General features: G+C 46.0%; 1 protein-coding gene across 2 annotated transcripts in view; it reads left to right on the top strand.

Moving 5' to 3' along the window:
- The window catches only part of NUBP1 (NUBP iron-sulfur cluster assembly factor 1, cytosolic), a 339,483-nt gene that overhangs the window by 135,688 nt on the left and 180,784 nt on the right, over positions 1-23,011 (top strand). For both annotated transcript variants that reach the window (XM_069647833.1, XM_069647831.1), the window contains one exon: positions 14,658-14,748. In XM_069647833.1, the coding sequence (XP_069503934.1) occupies positions 14,658-14,748 (91 nt within the window). The remainder of the gene's footprint in view (positions 1-14,657; positions 14,749-23,011) is intronic.

The raw sequence follows: 23,011 nt of genomic DNA, 5'->3' as shown, positions 1-23,011 counted from the left end.
GATTTGTCTTTATTGTCGTGTGTGCGCCGTGAGGCCTGCAGGCGATTTGGCGCTTTATTAAGAATTAAAATAAATTAAATAAATACATTGCAGCTCTCAGTCGCAGGGAGGGCTTTAATGGGCAAATGTGGCTTCTAGTAGCTATGCAGCCCTTGCGTGATACCTGTTTGACAGCATCCAGATAGCAGGGTATTCTTCGCCCTTAACATGTCGCGGGACAGGAGCCGAACGCTGCACCCATGCCCGCAGACCCTGAACTTGGCAGCCTGGCTCCTGAGGTCATAGAATTCGGACATTTGCAGCTCCCTCAGAGATGCATGGACATTCTCAGGGAGGCTAGGAAACCGAACACTTGTTACTGCTACTCTAGTAAGTGGAAACGGTTTGTCATCTGGTGTTACGCAAGGAGCATCAACCCCTTTGACTGCTCTCACACATATTGTTTTTTATACCTGACTCACTTGCTGGACTCAGGTTTAGTCTTTAATTCCATTAAGGTTCACGTAGCTGCACTCTCTACCTACACTACGTCACAACATAAGGTGTCATGGTGGAAGGTTCCAGTTATTAAAGCCTTCGTGGAGGGAGTGAAAAGAATTCACCCTCCTATATCTAACCCAGCTCCCGGATGGGACCTGAATGTCGTTTTAACAAGGCTAATGGGCTCCCCCTTCGAGCCCATACATAAAGCGAGCCTTAAGGATCTCACGCTTAAGACTGCTTTCTTGATAGCTATCACCTCCATTAGGAGAGTGAGTGAACTACAAGCGCTCTCAATCTTAGACCCCTTCGTAACAGTTCATAAAAGATAAGGTGGTTCTACGCACACACCCTAGGTTTGCACCTAAATTCATTTCAAAGTTCCATGTCAACCAGTCAATAGAACTACCAGGGCTCTTTCAAAATCTGTCACACTTGGGAGAAAAGAACCTGCACACACTTGAAGTGCGCAGGGCGGTCATGTTTTATATGGAAAGAACTTGACCACTAAGAAAGACTAATCAGTTCTTTGTCTCAGTGGCGGCAGGAAGAGAAGGAGATGCAGTTTCCAAATCCATTATATATAGATGGATTGTCTACATCACTCTTTCTCTCCTGCTAAGGGAGAATTGCCCTTCAAGCCTAGAGCACATTCTACTCGAGGCACCGGGACATCCATAGCATTCATTGCAAATATTCTCCTTGAGTCCATTTGCAAAGCGGCAACATGGAGTTCTGTACACACCTTTACAAAACACTATTGTCTAGATGCCCATTCTAGATCTGATTCCCAGGTGGGACAAGCAGTACTAAGACCTCGTTTATCTACTGTTCCTTCTCATAACCCACCTCCAACTCTGGGTGCTGCTCGCTAGTCTATGCACTGCATGTGATTCTAAGCAGATAAACATCAGAAGACATGCATTACTTACCGTAAAAGCATTTCTGATGGTTGTATCTGCTTAGATTCATATGCGCCCACCCTTCCTCCCCGCTCGGATGGAAGGAACATAGACGTCCTATTACTTTTCTCTCTTTTGTGTACTCACTCACGTTAGTCATAAGGCTTCCTCATGGGAGAAAAAATATAATCGGAGGGACCTCGACACGTGAGGGATTTTGGGTACACTGCACGTCACTATAGGGATAGTGTTACAGACACGCCTATGCCGAGATCCCCTTTCGGTCCCCGAAAGACAAGATGCAATACTCCGCAGTGACCACTGGATGCCGGACTATATGCACAGCATGTGAATCTAAGCAGATACAACCATCAGAAATGCTTTTACGGTAAGTAATGCATGTCCTTCTATTGTTTGGGCCCCAACACGCATGCAAGTAAAACTTGAGGATACTATAAACAGGTATACATAAATATATATGCATATATCGACACATTCATCTGAAAGGGAGCCTATGCAACACTTTTCACAGTTTAAGCAGTATTCAATAATTCACATAAGCAGTAGCAATATTGTGCAATTAAAGTGGTTAAAGCAGATAATACCCCATTCCTTATAATGATAAGGCAGGTGCCTAACTTGAGCAGACCTTATTCCAATGCCCCAAAGAGTACGTCACATGTTAGTAAATATGCAGGTAAAAGTAAGCTTTTTGAAAAATTGGTTTAGAACAAAAGTAAGGCTTCACTCCCAATTCCAACACACTAGGGATTGACAAAATGGAAATCCAAGGCCAGAATCTCACCATTCACTGAAAGGATAGGTCAGCGCCCGGAAGCGGACACAATGCCCATTCAATTCCTGTGGGGGTAGGGAGCCACAAAGAGTGGTGTATGTATATATACAGTCGCACCAAACTGCGATTTTCAAAGTAACCACCAGTGCAGTGGTGTCTCGTTACACCTGGGACCACATACTTTGATGGTTGGTCCTGATGGTGCGGTCCATGGATCGCGAGAGCAGTGACTGAAGTCTGTCTGGTTTAGGTCTGAGTTAGGCGATTGATCCGATCTCGTGCATGGGTACGGTTCCAGGAGGCTAGCATCAGAGCGGGCTAGACAACCTGTGACGGCGCACACAGAGAGCATGGGCCCAGGGACACACAAGATGATGGTGAGCAGCAAATAAACCCTGTCAGTGTTCCGCAGGCTCAGCTTGCATTCTACCAATAAGAGGATTCCCATACAGCAACAGGAAGCTCAGGCTCTCGTAACATACAAAGGGATATTCCTGTTGGAAAATGTACCAATGCAGTTTAGGTCTATTCGTAAACTTGTATGTGTGCCATGTCAATTTGCATCAAAAGTCAACAATTAATGCTGTAGGAAAAATTGCCCAATCTAATGAGCACATCATGCATAGAATGCATTTCCACGATAAGATCACTAAATCACCTTCATCAGAACAAGTACATAAGCTGATCGTTCTCATATGTGGTGGAGAGTAGAAAAAAGGAGCTGTCGGTGGGAGGTCGACATTTTGTCACTCTACACAATAAAATTAATGATGTATCGGCAGTCTATGCATATAGATCTTACTTACGAATGTGTACATAACGGTTAGTTCAAAAATGACATGTCTGAGACTATATGTAAGGTCTTAATCATAGGGCCTAATGGTAACCGAAAGTACCCTGAAAGTGAAGAACATGGTGTATTTAATTATGTGATGTAACCTTTGCTTTAAGGGTGATATTAGTAGATTAAGTATATGACTACGGTTGTTTAATGTATAATATCAAGATGTGGGACCAAACTAATGGCCACCTACTCATTTTTCAGACAAAGAAAATGAGTTTAGCCTTAAACAATAACACCATTGCAATAGTTCTCAACAGGGTAGTGGCACAATGAGTATGCTTTTTATTATGCATACACATTTTCTTTTTTTCTTTTTAAAATATGTTTATTAGATTTTAACAACATATACACATCACCATGTGGCTTTCAAATACATTCCTGGGCTGCAGAGTATAAAACATATAATGTACCATAATATTATAATATCAACATAACACCTGAAATTATCCTATGATCTTATATAATGAACTCGTAACCCCATAGCGTTAGTATTATACTTAATCCAATGCAAAAATTAGCATGGTAGATTAATACATACAAACACAACATAGCACAACCACAACAAAGACAAAAGCAAAACAAAAAAAAGAAAAAATATTCACTCATATAAGCTATTAAAAGGGCCCCATAATGAAAGGTAGACATATTCACGATCCTTATTTCGAAGGGATTGTGTCCTCCGACGTATTCCTTATCTTTGATAATTCGTCTCCAGCTTGCTGGCCTCGGAAACATTTTTTTCAGTAGCGGGCGCCGCGCGTCGTCATCCGCCGAGTCGATGTCCCTCAACGGCCACCGTATCGGCGCCGACGTCACCATGCCCATAAATAGCCGCGCGCGGCGTCCGTTGCTCAGTTCCGTTTTTTCCACGCTTCGTGGGGCCTTGGAACGTCATTGCTCAGTTTAGTCAGAATAACCTTCTATATCTAGCTCGAATATACCAACTCGTTCTCGATGGCATCTTCATCGGAACCGACGACGCCGCGACCCGGCTTCAAGAAATGTCGAGACTGCGGGAAAAAAATGCTGATAACGGATCCACACAGGATCTGCTTGTGGTGCTAGGGAGCAGAGCACCATTGTTCGGAGTGTGAGGACTGCATGTCCATGACAGCGAAAGCCTTGAAGGAGCGCAGGGGGAAGCTCGAGAGAGGTAAGTCAGTCAAAACCTCTTCGAAAGTTTCATCGGCTGAGTCGAGGCATTTGTCTCCTCGCCGTCGAAAACATTCCCATTCTAGATCTCGAAGTAGCTCCCACCATTCGTCAAGATGAAGACACTCAAAGAAGAGACGTTGAACATCCCCTTCCTCGTCGTCTTCTGTTTCCCCAGAAAGGGTCTCCTGTCCCACAAAACACAGCTCTCAGGCTGAGTGGGAGGAATTCAGAAAGAAAATGTTAAGCGTCTTCTAGAAAGCGGCCTCGACCCCCTTGAAGACAGCTGAGGGTGATACCCCGGGTGAAAAACCCAAAAAATCAAAACGCTGCGAGTCGCTGCACCCGGCGAAACATTCCACCCGAGAGCGCCACGAGCCATCGGGTAAGAAGGCACCATCTTCCATGCGTCGAAGGAATCTTCGACGACGGTGTTGATCGGCGCCATCGACGCCGTTGTCGAAGGGCTCTTCGACGCGTCGATCGACTAGACGCCATCGTCGACACCGATGAAAGAAAAGACCAAGGCTACTCCACAGCCAACGGTGATTCCAAGGGCCTCCGGCACGACGCCGAGACCGTCGTCGACATCCTTGAGTAGGATCCTGATCCTCTCGAGTTCTTCGTGACCTCTCCCAGTTTTCTCGATGCCGTTCTCGGCGCCTTCGAAGCCTGTCACATCGGCGTCGACGACATCAACGTTTTCTCGCCCAATAATGACGAGTTTGGCTCCTTCTGCCTTGGAGATGGGTTTTACACCATTTCAGAGGTCATCTTCAATTTATGAAGAGGGGGAAGATTCTGACCAGGAAAGCTTTGGGTTGCAGAGGACCACACTACCTGTTTCAGTGGATTTCACCTCTGAGGAAAGAAGGTTGAAGGACCTACAGGAGTGACTACATGAGGCAAGTGGGCTGGACACTTCCCCAGAAGTGGAACTTGTTAAGCCAGACCCAGGGGAACATGCCGAAACACCCTATAGAACCCTTATGGCAAGAATTATTAAATTTATGGGTTGGTCTGCGCCTTCCCCTGTTTTTCAACAGGATGACCTGACAGACATATGAGACAAAGGTCCACAGGAGGATCCTGTGGTCCCCTTCCATGCAGCCTTACAAAGGAAAATTACATCTAATTGGGAAACTCCTGAAGTTATCCCTGCGGTCAATAAAAGATTGTCAGCCAAGTACAGGATAGCGGCTGCGGACCCTGAATACTTATCAAAACACCCGACTCCAGAGAGCCTGGTGGTCCAAGCGGCAACTTCATCTAGTAGTAGGACCGCTCACCCTACTGTCCCACAGGATAGAGATGACAAGAGGTACGATTCCATGGCGAAGAAAGTCTTCTCTGCTTGTAGTATGGCGTTGAAGTCCATCAACGCCACTTGTACGCTCGCCAGGTTCAGTCACACACTGTGGGAGTGTGCTTCATCAGCGGCTGACTGCATACCCGAAGGAGAGGAAAAGGAAGCCTTCCTTAACATTATTCAAGATGGCAAAGATTCCATGTGCGAGTCACTTCAAACTGGCATCGATTCCGCTGACAGAATCAGCAGGGCCATGGCGGCAAGTACAACAATCCGCAGGCATGCGTGGTTGCGAAGTCTGGCTTTGCTCCAGATGTACAGGTCAGACTTTTGAATATGCCCTTTGACGGCTCTTCGTTATTCGGAAAGAAGGCTGATGACAGTCTGGAAAAGTTGCAGACATCTAAAGCAGCGGCAAAATCGTTAGGAGCTGCAATCCGCCAAACTCCTTTTCGCCCATCAGGACCTCTGGAAGAGGAAAGTCCTTTCGCTATTATTCCGCATTTAGGAAAGGCAGAGGACAGCCGGCTCAAAGAGGCCAAAGGAGACCTACCCGAGGTGGACAGGTCAAAAGTACTAAAGCCGCAGCAGCAGCAGGTGTCTCTTTACCCTCGGCATCTGCATCAGCCGCCCCCAAGCCAATCTGAGGTCTCTCCACACAAAACACCTGTAGGGGGCAGGTTAACTCACCATCTGATGGAATGGCAGGCTATAACGTCAGATGCTTGGGCATTGGAGACAGTTGACCAGGGTTACTGCCTACCCTTTCTACACATTCCTCAGAGTCATCCACCGGGGCACAGCTCTCTAAAAGTTCCAGACCCGCTCCTCTTGCAGGAAATTATAGACCTGCTAGAGAAAGGTGCCATAGAACCGGTACCTGTAGCGGACAAGAACAAGGGCTTTTACTCCCCCTATTTTCTCATACCAAAGAAGGACGGAGGACTGAGACCCATTCTGGACTTACGAGAATTGAACAAGTTCCTCAGGAAGGACAAGTTCAAGATGGTAACTCTCTCTCAGATCCTTCAGGCCCTCCAGCTCCAGGACTGGCTGGTATCTCTGGACCTTCAGGATGTTTATTTCCATGTGCCAATCCATCTCAAACACAGGAAATACCTGAGGTTCGCAATTGGTGACTCTCATTATCAATTTTGAGTTCTGCCATTTGGGCTGACCTCCGCCCCGAGGGTCTTCAAGCTAATGTCGGTAGTGGCTGCGAGTCTAAGGAGGGAAGGGCTCCACGTCTGCCCCTACCTGGACGATTGGCTGATCAGGGCTGTATCTTCGAAACAAGCCCAGGTCCAGCTAGATTATGTCTGCCACTTCCTTCACAAACTGGGCTTCTCCCTCAATTTAAAGAAGTCACAGATGATACCATCACAGAGACTCCAGTTCATTGGAGTGGTCCTGGACACTTCCCTGGGAAAAACCTCGCCACCAGAGGTGAGGGCTCAAGATATTCTGCAGATGGTCAACAAGTTTCAAAATGCCCAACGTCTCCCAGCCTTCGACTTTTTGAGGTTGCTAGGCCTCATGGCATCCTGCATCTTCCTTGTGCCAGAGGCTCGCCTGAGAATGAGATCTCTTCAGTGGGCACTGAGAACTCAGTGGTCGCAATTCTCAGGGAGAATGACAGATCCCCTCCGGATTCCGGACAAGGTAGCCTGCAACCTTCAATGGTGAGCCTATCCAGAAAAACATCTTGAAAGGAGAACTGTTTTGGCAACCATGGCCGGAGATAACAGTAGTCACAGACGCCTCACTCACGGGGTGGGGAGCCCATGCCAACGACTTGACCATCAGCGGTCGTTGGTCTCCATCAGAGTCCAGACTACACATCAACCTATTGAGCTGAGAGCGATCAGACTAGCGCTGAAAGCTTTCCTGCCATCAGTACAGGGAAAAAAATTCCTGATAAGGACGGACAACACGGTGGCCATGCACTACCTCAACAAAAGAGGAGGCGTAGGATCACTGCCACTGTGCAGAGAGGCAATGCAGCCCTGGTTTTGGGCAATTCAGGAAGGAATCTCTCTATCGGCAGTCCACCTAGCCGGAGAGAAGAATTTGACAGCGGACGCTCTGAGCAGGCAGAGCACAGTCTCCCACGAGTGGGAGCTAGCTCAGGAAGTCCTTCAAGAGATCTTTGCCCTTTGGGGAACACCCTCAGGTGGATCTGTTCGCCACAAGCACCAACAGGAAGTGCGATCTGTTCTGTTCAAGGGAATTTCCCCCGAGAGGAGCTCTAGGAGACGCGTTCGTAGTGGACTGGGAGTTTCCACTCCTACGTGTTTCCACCAGTCCCTGTTATTCCTCAAATGATCAGCAGGTTGAGAAGATTCCGGAAAACCATGATCCTAATTGCCCCGGACTGGGCCAGAGGAACGTGGTACCCGGACCTTCTAGATATGTCCATCTGCCCTCCAATCCGTCTTCCACTCAAAGAGAATCTTCTCTCGCAGAAGGGAGGTCAGGTTCTCCATCCAGACATCAGAACCCTCAACCTTCACGCTTGGCTTCTGAAAGGGTGAGGTACAAGGATTTGGACCTCCCTGATGACGTCATGGAGGTGTTGCTTTCGGCCAGAAGGCCAGCAACAAAGTCTTTATACCATTGCCGTTGGAACAAATTTTGCAGCTGGTATAGAGAAGAGAATATCGACCCTTTTTCATGTGGTACACCAACGGTGTTATTGTTTCTACTTTACTTGGCAAACTCAGGCCTTCAAGTTGGCACTGTGAAAGGCTATCTCGCAGCGCTTTCAATCTTCAAGCGCACTGCGGAGGAACCATCCTATTTCAAACTACCCCTAGTATTACAATTTCTCAAGGGATTGACTAATGTTTGTCCTCCAAATCCATTCCAGGTTCCCTTATGGGACTTAAATTTAGTCTTAAACTTCCTAATGGTAACTCCTTTCGAACCACTTCACTCTTGTTCGCTGAGATTTCTCACACTTAAAACTGTCCTATTGGTAGCGCTAACATCTGCTAGGAGGGTGAGCGAGCTACAAGCTCTTTCCTGTAAACCCCCACATTCAATTTTCCACAAGGACAAAGTTGTCCTACAGGTGAAGCCTAATTTCCTCCTAAAGGTGGTTTCTGAATTTCATATTACTCAGAAAATTACCTTACCTTCGTTCTACCCTCCTCCCCATCCGGGGAAAGAGGAAGAAAGACTACATAGGCTGGACCCAAGGCGAGCTCTAAGCTTTTACTTCAGCAGAATGGCTAGAATCAGACAAGCAGACCAACTGTTTGTAGGATACGCAGGTCACAAGTTGGGACTACCCATAACAAAACAGACCATTTCCAGGTGGATTATCTTGGCCATTCTGGAATGTTACAAACTGGCAGGGAAAGAGCCACCCCAAAATCTTAGGCCTCATTCAACCCGGGGTATCGCAGCCTCTTCGGCCCTCCAAAGAGGGGTACCGGTTAGAGACATTTGTGCGGCTGCCACATGGTCGTCCGCACATACATTCACAACATTTGACAACCTGGATTCCTCCACTAGTCAAGAGACCAGATTTTGCAAAGCCGTATTACATTCGGTTAATCCTTAAGGGGTGCATGACATTCTTACTCCCACCTCCGATTACATGCCACTGCTATGGGAGTCTATCAAAGATAAGGAATACGTCGGAGGACACAATCCCTTCGAAGAACAAGTTACTTCTTACCTTGTAACGTTCTTTCGATGGGATGGGATCGCCCCTCCCATCCATCCCCGCAGTAATACTTCCCTTGCGGTTGCAGCTTACGCTCCTTCAAGGTCAATAACCAATTCAGGCATGACTTTTCTTATAATACAAATGGAACTGAGCAATTGACGCCGCGCACGCCTATTTATGGGCATGGTGACGTTGGTGCCGATACGGTGGGCGTCGAGGGACATCGACTCGGCGGACGTCGATGCGCGGTGCCCTCTACTGAAAAAAAAATTTCTGAGGCCAGCAAGCTGGAGACGAATTATCAAAGATAAGGAATACGTCGGAGGAACATCCCATCGAAAGAACGTTACAAGGTAAGAAGTAACTTGTTCTTTTCAATGATACTTTCTCATACTTGGATATCATTTGGATTCCTACCAACCAATCCTCCACAACAGGGTTTTTCCTACTTCTTCAGACTCTTAAAATTAACTTAACAGCAACCATCAAGGCCTTGTCAATCCATGCATCATATTCTTTTTTTCCAATAAGTTTTTATTAAGTTTTCTGTGGAACAGGAAAAAATGTGTGCCAACAGAAACCCCCCTTTGTCCTGCGATCCACAAATATTGCTTTTCACACTGGGGCCAGCTCCTGATCTTGGATATCTTCTGGCAGCGATTAAACTCTAATTCAGTTCTTGAATAGCACGCTCATTAATGTCCACTCTCTCCTCGACTTTATTCATATCTCTTTTAATTTCCCTTAGGCCTTCAGCCAGATCCTCTCACAACTTGTCCATTTGCTGCTGTCCTGCTGCCTTGATCTTCTCCACCAATTCACCCATGAACTGTAATAGCATCACTTGAGTTATCGGCTTATCTTGGGCCTCTTGGGGAAACTGCAGAGGCATTCCTGTCTATATCTTGGGCCATCTCTTGAGCCTCAGCCATCTCGATCTCTCTAGACCAAAATTTTGTGAGAGCCGTCCGTGGCTTTTTTGGGGGCCTTCCCCTGGGGCGGGCAGTCTTTTCCCTTGCTTCTTGACATCGCTGGTCAAATAGATTGCACTCCCCGAACGCCGGGAGACGGGGCTGGTATGTTGTTAAGAAGTTACCGCCCGGGTAGAGGCGGAGGGGGGACCGGACAGTCTGCAGAGGGATCACGTAATGCCCCGGACCGTATGAAAGTGTCTCACCATGCCCCGACCGGGCTCCACTCCCTGGCAGGGAAAGGAACACCCCCTCCACTGGGGCTCTTAATTAGTATGGCCATCCGCCGGCCCGCCCAGAACACGGCGAAGTACAAAGGCACCGGTTGTTTCGCTGATGCAAAGTCTAAGCCACTTCTTCCTTGTGGCACTCAAAGGATCCAGCAGGGGGGCCCCACCCCGGCACTCATCCAATGGCCGCCAACGGTCGCGACCCCGGTGTCCCCTGGGTATCAGCTCCCGGTCCAGGGACCTGCCCAGCCGCTCTGCGCTCCGCTCCAGAGGCTGCGCCTCCAGCTCCCGAGGCCGTGCCTCCAACCACAGGCCACAAGGGCCACCCAGACCCCGTCAAGCAAGACGCCCGGGAGAGAGAGCGCCAGACCCAGAGTCACTCCTCTCTCCTCGGCCCGCCTGCACCCCCGGACCCTCTTCGTACCCTCAGCCCGGGGGACTCTTGCTTTTCCGTGGTCTCAGGGCGGGCAGAGCCAGACCGCGTCGCCACCCCTCGGGCCTCGGGGGTAGCAGCTTCACCACGATGCCGCGGCCGGTCCCAATCCTATTCGCAGCCGACCTAGGAAAAGTTTTGTTTAAATTTATATCTATTTTGTCTAAAACCTCCTTCCAGAAAGCTTGCACCCTTGGGCAACCCCAGAGTAAATGCAATAAGGTCCCTCTACATCTCCAACACACATTATCCTCCAATAGTTTGGGCTTATGCATTCTTTCTGGGGTCCAGTATACTCTCCTAATAATTTTTTGTCTTATGAGCTGCAAGCTCATAATCAGTTTTGTTTTAGATCCCACTCCAAGAAGATCCTCTCATTCCTTTTCATATATTTCTAAATTAATATCATTCAACCAAACGTCTTTAATTTTTTACCATAAACCTACATAGTCCAGCCCCACAGCCATGAATTGTATAGAAGTGGACACCCCATGCTCCTTTCCATTGAATAACTTGCATGTCTCTGGTCTCTTCTCCATATCCCTATCAAGCATACTCATTCTCTGACTTATAAGAAGACTTAACTCCATATAACGATTAACTTCTCCCCTATTTAAGCTAAATTTACTCCGTAATTCCTCAAACTCAGTTTCCTATTTGCCTCTAAAATATCCCTTATCCTAAGAATAACTCTCTTAATCCAGCTATGCCAGTGTAAACATGTTTTGTGCAGTTGTAGCGCTTGATTATGCCATATAGACTCATGATTAATCCCAAAATGTTGCTCATTTTCTTTAAACCATGCCACTAAAGCATTCCTAGTCTCTATTATTGGTTGAAGTCTTATTTTTTTCCCTGACATCTTCTCCATTGTATAAAGGGTGTCCAGAGCATAAGGTTTACAAATATCCCTTTCAATGTTCAACCAAATCAGATCTTTTCCATTATCATTACTAAAGTAGTGTGAATCTTCCTTTATAAGGAATCCCTTATAAAATGTAAAAAGATCCGGATATCCGAACCCTCCTTCTTGCACTTTACGTAATAAAATGTATTTTGGAATATGTGGTTTTTTACCAATCCCCAATAGAAAATTCTGAAAAACCTTTTCAATTTTCTGCAAAGTTTTTTTGTAATCGATAGAGGAAGCGTAATAATACCATTTTAATAGCATTTATTTTAGCCCATTAGGTCAACCGTTCCCATTTCTTTATATTAATTGACATTTTTCCTATTAACTTACCAACATTCAATTTCACAATTTATTTTAGATCTCTAATAATATGAATCCCTATATATTTCATTTCATTTTGGGACCACTTGCAATTCCAGGATTCCAACACACGTTCATCACATACATTGGAAAGGGGGGAAATGTCTGTCTTATTCCAATTAATCTTATGACCTGACGATTTCCCCACTTCCTCCATCATTGGTTTCAAAACCGGGCCACATATTGAAGGATTTGAAAGAAGTATAGTCCTATCATCCGCATAAGCTAATATTTTTAGTTCAGTACCTCCTATTTGAATCCCCTTTATTTCATTAGATTGTCTAATGTACGCTGCCAATGGCTCCAGTGCTAGATTGAAAAGAATGGTGACAGTGGGTCGGTCCCCTTGTCTGGTGCCTTTTGATAAAGAAAACATTCCTGATATTAATACATTAATTTGTACCCTTGCTGATATGTTCTTATGTATACAATTAACCGTCTGAATAAAATTAGGACCAAATCCCATTTCTCTCAATGTATATTCTAAAAAAGTCCAATTGTATAAAATTCCAATTAACCCTATCAAAAGCTTTTTCTGCGTTAAAAAAACAAATAAAGAATCCAACTCTTTATTATTCTGTGAACCCTGTAACATTCAAAACTGTTCTCATATTATCTTAGCCAAATCTCCCTTGTATGAAGCCTACTTGAGATTCATCAATTAAGTCCCCCATGTATCTATATAATCTATTTGACCATATTTTAGTGACTATTTTAAGTGTACATTCAACAGTGATATCGGTCTATAATTCTCACATTTCTGGTGATCTTTATCCGGTTTTGGATTTACGATTATTAAGGCCTCCTTCATTGAATCACACAAAGTCCCTGATATCAGAAAATTAATGAACACCTTGCACAATATTGGTGCTAATTCGTTTTCAAAAAATGTATAAAATTCCGGATTTAACCCATCCGGTCCTGGTCATTTCCCCCATTACACATTTTCAATGGATCTACTGTAAAGAAATGATCACATCAGGTGAGTTATTCCATCTATTTTAAAATGTACCATAACTATGCATAAATGTAGCATAGAACAACATATACCTGAAATTCGTGTTGCAGTCATACAGTAGGGCTCTGTGTTCCTGAATTCTTTGGTGTACTGGGGCGGGTACATTGTAATTAGTGATCCAGATTGAGAATTGAGTATCACTGCCTCTATTATAGCGCTGGATACACCGTGCTAATTCTCTTTTACTTCAATGGGATTCTTTGTCATTCTAGGACGATGAGAACCCTGTAAAAAGTGTGATCTTCATAAATAAATACCAACTATATGATTGCCATACAAATTTGAAGTATGTAGTGTTCAATGCTAAAAGGGAAAAGGGCCCCCCTGTAACACTTCACTTAAGGTGTTGTGTGTTGCAAAATAAAAACACTGGAAACGATGAGTGGGAGAAAGTGTCCCTGCACCGGTATTCTTTGGGATCGACCAGTACCCCTCAAAATAAATGAGTTGAGCAGACAAGTGAAGATTAAAATCTTGACAGTCAGCCAGGATTCCTGGACAAAGACTAATATGGTGGTAGTGCCATTTAACTCCATGGTGGGATTGCTACAAAAGGAAAATGCAGCTAACAGCCAGCCGCATCCCTGTTTGATGGGCACACACAAAGGGATCTGGATTGAGGTGTCGAATTAACCCCCCCGGCAAAACTGGATTTGTATTCACGCTGGAGCCTTTGGTAGCTCATAGTCCAAGGCAATCTGCCAAAGATGGCTTACAACAACCATGATGGCCATGTCACAAGACATTAAAATCATAGGCAGTCATCTTGCGCCTGCTCGGGTAGGAAATGGTTGCCATTAAGGTAAAATAGCTACACTGTGGTGCAGCATCTAAAAAAGTAAATAGCTGCTACCAGCCTGTAACACTAACAGGTTTTAGAGGAGAAAACTCATCCATGGATATTGGGGGGCATTTTTGAAGGCAGCAAGATTTAAAATAAATACTGTTGCAGTTTCCAGTAAAGCTTTGAGTGAAAGGCTTGCTGGGGCAAAATAGGTCAAGAAACCACCAATAAACAAAAAGGGGAGTGGTCACCAAACTTAGTCAAAAAGGACTTTCATAACCTAATGGTTATTTTAGAGTTGTATGCAATGATTTGAGCTGCTGTCACTATTGAGGAGGATGTCTGTTTGAAATACATAAAATGCAATATTTTGCATGGATCTCTTCCCCCGCCCACCTGTGCCCCCAATAGTAACACAGAAAATATTCATACACACTGAAAAACCTAGATACATCTTAATAAGCTTGAACAAGCATGATGGCAAAAGCAGTGGTAAAGCATGGGTAAAGGTCCCCCATTTGATGTCAATTCCAATTCTGGTATGTCTACTAGATTTGGCCTACATTTCTGCCTGCTGCCAAGGCAAAGAACGAGGTTAAGTGGAGTAAGAAATGGAGTGAGGGAGAATAGCACAACAATGTGAAATAAGAACATAACACACACAGTGACAATTCTATGGCAAGGTTGCTGGTAACTTCAGCTTTCATGTTGTTGACTCTACAAAGTGATATGGATTGCTTTTTTCTAGTCTGTACATTTGTATGATAATTTTAATTTTGTATTTTTTAGTATGTTGAAGACAATTTAGGTGTGATGTCAGTCGGTTTCTTGCTGAGTAGTCCTGATGATGCGGTTATTTGGCGGGGACCCAAGAAAAATGGTATGTAATTAAAGTAAAGTACGCTGTTTGGTCATACAACATTAAGGAAACCTGTGTAGATTTTCCAACAACCAGATTTCAATTCTGGGCCAGGCAAAATTGCAAACATTAAAACATGGTGTCTTAATCTAGTAGAGTTCTTAAATCAGAGGTCAGTTTGGGTAATTTGATCTGTCCTGCAAGCCAAAAGATTCAGTTTCTTTATCGCTCCAAGATCTTTCTGGTGAACATATGTCACAATCATGCCATGATATTCTCAGTATCTTGCCAGGTCCAAACCATGTCTGATCGCCAATTCATAACAACCATTGACAAAGCAAATAGTTGTGGCTTGTGTAGGCATGGGATATGCATTTCCAGGCACTGACAACATGGTTCTATCTGACCATGAGATGGCAACAGCTGCCAGTTGGTGTTTTATGCCACAGTGACCCTTCTTTCAGCTCATTATCATGTTAAAAGATTGCAGAACAGCTGTATATTGACGTTAAAAATGAGAGAGCCCAAATAACGAGTTCCTATTAAATGCACTCACCTATTGTAAAACTATTGTTTCAAATTGATTTCAGTGCGATTCCACTCTCAAACGTAATTTTCAAGACTTACATTTTGCTTCTTTATTAAGACATACTGTATGTGATGCATTTCTTTTGTCCCTCCCTTTTCTCCACTCAGTGACCCACCAGTCTCTGCACTATCGGATATTGTCTCTTCCCAACCAGTTGCTGAGCATTTGTTTTTTTATTTTAGACTTGTATATTAATTGCCAAAACACCTTTTTTCTTTTTTAACATTGATCAAATGTTTGCCTGCTTTGGATTTGTTCAGTGCTCATTGTTTACTCAGTTGACTGTGATGTGATTAATGTCTTTGCCAGCTGTCATTTGACTTCATGAAAATCAAGATCTGGAAGAACAGACCCAGTTTAGTTTTTGCATCACTTGCGTATGGACAATGTCGGTTTCAAATATGCATATCGACTATGTCATTATCTAACTGCCATCTGACCATGTGCCATTGAACTGTACATTCTGTTCAGGCGTGGGATGGCAAGCCCAATACACAAAAGCTGAAGATTACGGTTGAGCTGGTGGAGAAAGTAAAACAGGGATAGAGCTGATAGTACCTCATCCTTGAAGATTGCCATTATGGGCCAGGCCAAACAGTGTCTTTCCAGCCTTGGCCAGGTGGATCAATATCTTTGCAAGTGCAGTCTGTCATTTTTGACTCGCAAAAGGTGCTCTTAGTGTAAAGGACTGTGATATCAAAAGAGGTGCCCAGACCTCAGAGTTTGTTTTTCTCTTTAAACGTAAAATGTAGCTTTCAATTTCTATGGGGGAATTATGTGCAAATACACAATTTCGAACATTTTTCAGTGACGTGTCGTCCTGTCCTATAAATGCCCCCTGCCTCAAGGACTGCAGCTTCCACCTTGGCTTCAAGGTCAAGAGCACACCCGTTCAATGTGCTTTTGTGCAAAGGAGGCCTTGGCATTGAAAATATTTGCAACTTTACAATATTAGTCCAAGTGCACTACAGTACACACCCAGAATCTCATTCATAAGAAACTTTCAAGCGTTCAGATGAGCAGCACACTTGTGTGCAACTCTCCATTACTCCTGTGGTGACACAAGTAGGCAGTGCTCTATGTAAACCTGCTGGATGAAAACAATATTGGTGGATTGCTTTTCTCCCGCAGATTCCTCATCATGATGGATATCCATCATCCAGCTCTGTTGTTCGGAAACTTTTCGACAGGGGGCGTTGTGGACCTAGACTCGGCAGACAACCCGTCTTGTCTAGCTCTCGATCGTCTGCTCCAGGCGTGACGTCAGGCATCATACATATACCTTTTTCTTTTTTTGGGGGGTGTGGAGGTTTATTATGAAACCTTTACAAATTACAAAACATCAAATCCAATCACAATGTATCCAAATTGTTAATTGAGTTCCATATAGAACACAACATTCATTAATCTTTATTTTGTTTTCTATATCTTTATTTTCATTTTAGACCTACAATAATATCAACATTTCATTATTGACTAGTTCCAATATAATTACAATGTTTAAGCCATCTCTATAAATCATACACAAATACACTATGTTCAAACAGCAAAGTAATTAGTACAACTATCCCACTTAAATTACAAATCACAGAATGTCCTCCCCGCTCCCATGTATTCCCCCCGCCCCCATCTGTTGCTAATTCTTAATAACAGGGCTAGTACATATCTAGGAATTTCCCCCAAATCATCTTAATCTTTAAAACCATTTTAATTTTTTTTTTATTTAAAGTGCAAATTGGTTAATTAAAACCTTATACACTAAGACCAGAAAACAAAAAATGTCTTTAAAACAATTGCAATTACAATAATTCCTTAAAATTTGAAAAGAAAAGAATTGTTCATTTATACATTCACTCTATAATCACTTAACCCGCAATTTCATTTCCATTAAACAATTTTCAAAAGATTTACATTAACTCCTGGCTTAAAGGTGTCATATAAACTCCTCATCATGCTCTATTTAAATTACAGTTCTTGTAGTATTTAGGCATTTCTGTCACCACTCTTTAAAACAAATGAATTATGAATCCTTATCCTCTTTAAAAAATATATTCAACAAATTTCATACCTGCTAAAACTATACTGATTTTTCCCCCTCTTAGAAGGATTTCCCACCAGTCCTTAACTGATCGGGACCAGGCCTGCTCCAAAACAGCTCCCAAATAGTCAGAACTTGGCTGCGCCAGGGCTTTACACGTCATAATCAAATGGAACCAAGGTTTAATTATTCCCAGTGTCTCTACAGTATCTACACCGTGCCTCTTCCTTTTTTGTTAGCCTCCTGGCCAGCTGGACCTCTTTTGTTGGCAGGATGTTAAAGCGCAATCTCATAAACAACTCCTGATAATGGGCCGATGGAAACTTTTGCAAGTACAAGGGAATGTGATTGAGGGCTTTACTCCCTCGGTCATGCCACAACATAACTTTACTTACATTCCTTTGCTCCCGAGTACTAATCCAATCGCGTTCTTGCATTTATTTTCACCTCTAGAGGATTTTCAATCAACATTCCTAATGGTATGTCGCCAACTGTAAGTAGGGCCATACATTTCTCCTTCCAAATCCCAAACCATCCATCCCCAGATATTGAATCACTACATCTCAGGAGGTCTAACAGGATAATGCTGCCCAGTGTTAGCAATTTCCTGAATAAGGAGATTGCTTTCCATGTGACAATTGACTGGAGCCCAATTTTAAAACGTATTGCAGCTATTGGTAGCGAATTAGGCAGTCTTAAGACCTTGCGCCAAAAGTACCCTTCAAGGAATACCCACACTTTCCATGACAACTTCAGCATTGCTTCCGCTCCAAATGTTAAAATCTGTACAACCTTTTGCTTTATAGAAGGAGAGCAGTGGAAGCACTGAAAAAGTCCCATATCTCATATGAAGAGCACTCCCCTGAGCTGCAAGGAGCATAAGCTTTGCTCGAAGTCTCAAGAGATGGGCATTGCCATTGATATTGTTATTTATAACTGTTCCCAAATATATGATAAATTCAACAATTTCCAATCTATCTCCGCCTACGACCCATGAATACAAACCCTTATGCTTTCTCCGAGCAGATGACATTAGAACTTTACATTTTTTTTTACATCTACTCTGAGTCCATTTACCTCCAGATATGATAGGAAAGCATTTAGCCGATGTTGAAACCCTACTGGTGTTTGATATGTAAAGACCAAATCATTGGCATACAGAACCCAGGGAAGATCTGTTCCATTGGTCTTAGGAGGGAACGCCCAGATTGATTCTTTGCAGTCTCTCAAATCAAACCTATACAAAGTGAATAGGATCAGTGCTAAGGAGCATCCCTGTTTAAGCCCCCTAAATGTGTAGATTTTCCTAGAGAGCCAGCCCCTAGTGGACAATCTCACCTGAATCGAGGTATCCGTGCACAGGGACCTGATCGCTTGCACCAAGTCCACAGGGCAGTTCCAGCTTAAATTTGGACCACAGCCTCTCGCTAATCGCCCCGTCAAAGTCTTGTTTGAGGTCGATAAAAGCCTAATAGTTGTTAGTTTTCGTCTCCATAGATCTCAAGTTCAGGAGGTTGAGCAGGAATAGATTTAAGGGAGGGCCCACACCCTTCACAAAACCAGTCTGTCTGGGGTCAAACCGGCCTGCAGCAGTAGCCCAGGGGCTTAAATCTCTCAGCAGAACTGAAGCAAAGAGTTTCCCCAGGGAGTCGAGAAGGGCAATCGGACGACAGTTTTTAGGATCATCACGATCGCCCTTATTGAAGATTCAGATTATAATCGCCTCTCTCCAGGAGGGCGGGACTTGTTTTGCTTCCAGAACCTGCTCTTAGTTGCAAAATCTGCCCAGAATTCAGTATTTTCTTTTGACAAATGGTTTGCTAGACCATCGGGCCCTGCTGCCGTAGATGAACTTTAGTTCTCATCTATTCTCGATCCACATCGATAGCCCATTTCACCCCAGTATCCCTATTTTTATATTGACCCCTTTCATTCCCGCCTCAAATAGTTCAGTCTAGAAGTCGTCCCATCTGTCTTCCGACAGCTGGCTAATCATGAGAGCTGGTTGGATACTTTTATTCAGCATACCCCATAGGTTCCTAGTATTACATTTACACACTGCTTGTAACATCTGCTCCGCATCCTGCTGCAATCTTATTGCCTTGGATGCTAAGAGCCAATTGCAGTATTATTGCTTTCTTTTTTTAAAGATTTGTGCACCGGGCTCATTTACTTGTCTTAATTTCCTAATATCAGATCTTAACTCCCTGTTGGCCTCCCTAACTTCTTTGCTAAAGGCATGCACTGGGATGAACTCTGGTCTACTTGAGGATCCCTATTTTTCTTTATAATTCCTCAGAATCCAACTGTGCTCCGTTTCATCTGGGTTCTCAGACACAACGTCCCATCATCTTTGGAACATCGGACTGTTTGAATCTGAGTCGATTCTGACCCCCTTTATCTACACCCGATTAGGGGGGTAATTCATAGATTTCAGCGCAGAAGCAGCGCACGCGAGCAGCGCAGAGAGGGAGTGTGCGCCAGCCGTATGTGCTAAACGGTATTCTGGCGCACCGCGTATTCATGGATTTCCCAAGCCATTTTGAGCCCTGGCGCAGCGAACATCCAGCAGCGCCAGTTACGCCCCGAAGAACGCCCCTTGTGCAAGAAAAAGCCATCGAAATCCCCAATACGGCGCAAAGGGCCGCGCTAACCCTGGACCAGCTTGCAGGGCCGCTACACTGTAATCGCGTGATAATACTACACGTACCTCGCTCGCGGCGGCCAAAACGTGTGAAAAAGTACTCGCGCACCCCCTTGAATACGGGTACCCCGCGCGCGGCAGCCAAAACGCGTGTAAAACTCCCCACGCACCTCTCCGAATACGTGTACCCCGCTCGTGTCAGGTACATTGTGTGGAAAAAGTCCCCTCTGTGGTGGTGGGCTGCCTGCGGGGCATGCCCAGGGTGGTTGGGCTGCCTGCGGGGCATGCCCAGGGTGGTTGGGCTGCCTGCAGGGTATGACCAGGGGTGATGGGCTGCCTGTGGGCCATGGGGAGGGTGGATGGGCTGCCTCTGGGGCATGCCCAGGGTGGATGGGCTGTCTGCGGGTCATGGTGGATGGGCTGCCTGCGGGCCATGGGGAGGGTGGATGTGCTGCCTGCGCATATTCCGGGGGTGCGCATGTAGTTTCACACGCGATTGGCCTGGCTCGAGCGGGGTACGCATATTTTCCGGGGGTGCGCGTACAGTTTCACATGCGATTGGTCTGGCGCGAGCGGGGTACGTGTATTCCGGGGGTGCGCATGCAGTTTGACACGGGAATGGGCTGGCGCGAGCGGTTATGTGTATTCCGGGGATGCGCAGGGAGTTTCACACGCAATTTGGCAGGGTGTGTTCCCCATGCCCCGCAGGCAGCCCACACCACAGGGGACTACCCCACACTCCTGGCCATGCCCCGCAGGCAGCCCATCACCCCATACCATGCCCCGCAGGAAGGCCACATGGCACCATGCACTTGGGAGCCCTGACTCATGTCCCCCACCCACCATTGACGGGCACCTGCCAGCAGGCCCCGACTCATGTCCCCCATTGACGGGCACCTGCCAGCAGGCCCCGACTCATGTCCCCCACCCCACCCACCCACCAATGACAGGCACCTGTCAGCAGGCCCCGACTCATGTCCCCCACCCACCTACCATTGACGGGCACCTGCCAGCAGGCCCGACTCATGTCCCCCACATATTTACGGGCACCTGCCAGCAGGCCCTGACTTATGTCCCCCACCCCACCCCCAGTGACGGGCACCTGCCAGCAGGCCCCAACACATGGCCCACCAAACATGTCCTAACAAAACAGACCCATGGCCCTAATGCCAACCCAAATCCCCCCTTTACCACCAGTACAAGCACGCAGCCATCCACTTCACCCACCCCCAAATTACCCATGCCATGAGAGTCTTAAAAGAACCACCATGGCCATACAACAGAGCCACACAGTGGCAACACATGACTGAGGCAATGCTCATAGAGACATGCACAAAACCAATGAGAGTACACAACACCAATAATGAAGATATATGAAATGTATTCAAAAACGTAATGAAAAAACATAATGAAAATTCAAACTTGCAAATTAAGAAATAATGAAAGCAAAAAAAAAGTAAAATAGAAAAACCCAATGTAAAACAAAAATCCACAACAGGAAAAAAGAAAAGTGGTCCATTGTCAATGTCCAAATAAAGTGCATCAAAAATAAAAAAAAAAGAATGAGGTATGTACAAGTCCGGAACTATATACAATGGAAGTCCAAAGGGTCCATAATCCCCAAACAAAAGGAAACCTACAAAAATGTCCTCTGAGTAAAAAACTATATACATAAAGTGGAGCAAAGTCCATGTACTCCAAAAAAAAAAGATAAAACAAAGGAAACCTAACCCTGAAGAACTATGTACAAAGGCGGCGGGCAAGTCCTACGGCTCATGTTCCGGGCCAGGGCATCATCGAACTCCACGTCGATGTTCCGGAGGTGGGCCTGTTCCCTGGCTTCGAGGTCTCGCAGGGATGCAGCCATGGAATCCCTGAACTCGGTGCATGGTGTTCTCCGCCCTGACCATCCTGAGCCGTGCCCTCTCCGCCCGCTGCCTCTCCGTATCTATCTGCTGGCCCAACCGCTGCCACAAGGAAGACACTCCCAGTCCGGGGTCTTTCTGCCCCTCGGCCAATACCTGCCCCCAGGGTGTTAATGGCCCCGAACCATGATGCCTCCCACGCTGAGCCTGCTGCTGCCTCCGACGCAACTGCCTCTGCCACCACGACGGCCTCCGGGCTGATGTGCACATGCCCTGCCCGATGATGCCGGCACATCCTCCATCTTCTGGGGTCCAGTTGGTGGGGTTGCCACCCCTGCTGGACCTCCGAATCCCGACTGTGGCAGGGATGGGATCTCCACCAGGCTGGCTGCATTGTTTGGGGCAGGTCCACAGGGGGCCCTGGTGGCATCTGGGCCGGAAGACGGCACGGAGAACGACTGGCGTATACTGTGCACAGAGGAGGAGAGGGCCGCAAGACTGGCGGACACATGGAGGAAACCCCCGACCATCATCCTTCCCAACTAGGACACGTTGCCACACAGCTCTTCGTGCGTGGTCCCCCTCCCCCCCACTCAATGTCACGTGTGCGCAACGCAACCCTAATCAGGATGGACTCAATCCTTTCACGGGTCCCTTCGTCCGCAGGTAGAGGAGTGCCAGATGACGTGGACCTCCCCCCTACCTGCGTACGGGCCTGGGAGGGGGCATCCCTGCTGGTGCATGCTGATGCAGTCCCAGTGTCGGGGACAGTGACATGCACAGGCCCCTTCGCGGCGACCTGTGCTGCCTCCTGTCCCTGGACTGCACCACTTGCACCAGTGGTACCACCCCCACCAGACCCCATGTGCGGCTCAGTAGCGGCACCAACCTGGATGGCTCCACACCGTCTTCCGCCATTGCAAGCCCCTGTGGGGGCTCACCCGCCCCTTCCGCTGCAGCCGTAGTGGCAGACGCGGCACCAGTCTCCTCGCTCCCGGATGATGGAATTTCCTGGGAGGGTGACTGGGGCTGGAGTCATCCCTGCCGCTTTCCTCCACAGCGCCGTCTCCGCCCTCTTCTTCACTGGCCGCTGTGTAAAGGGAGACATTGAACGCAAGCATCAGGGTACTGTACAATAGTCCCCTAGA

Source organism: Ambystoma mexicanum, chromosome 2q, assembly GCF_040938575.1.
Source record: "Ambystoma mexicanum isolate Mex_15411 chromosome 2q, UKY_AmexF1_1, whole genome shotgun sequence".
Lineage (NCBI taxonomy): Eukaryota > Metazoa > Chordata > Amphibia > Caudata > Ambystomatidae > Ambystoma > Ambystoma mexicanum.
The sequence above is the reverse complement of the archived record's forward strand: the minus strand, read 5'-3'. Positions and strand labels throughout refer to the sequence as shown.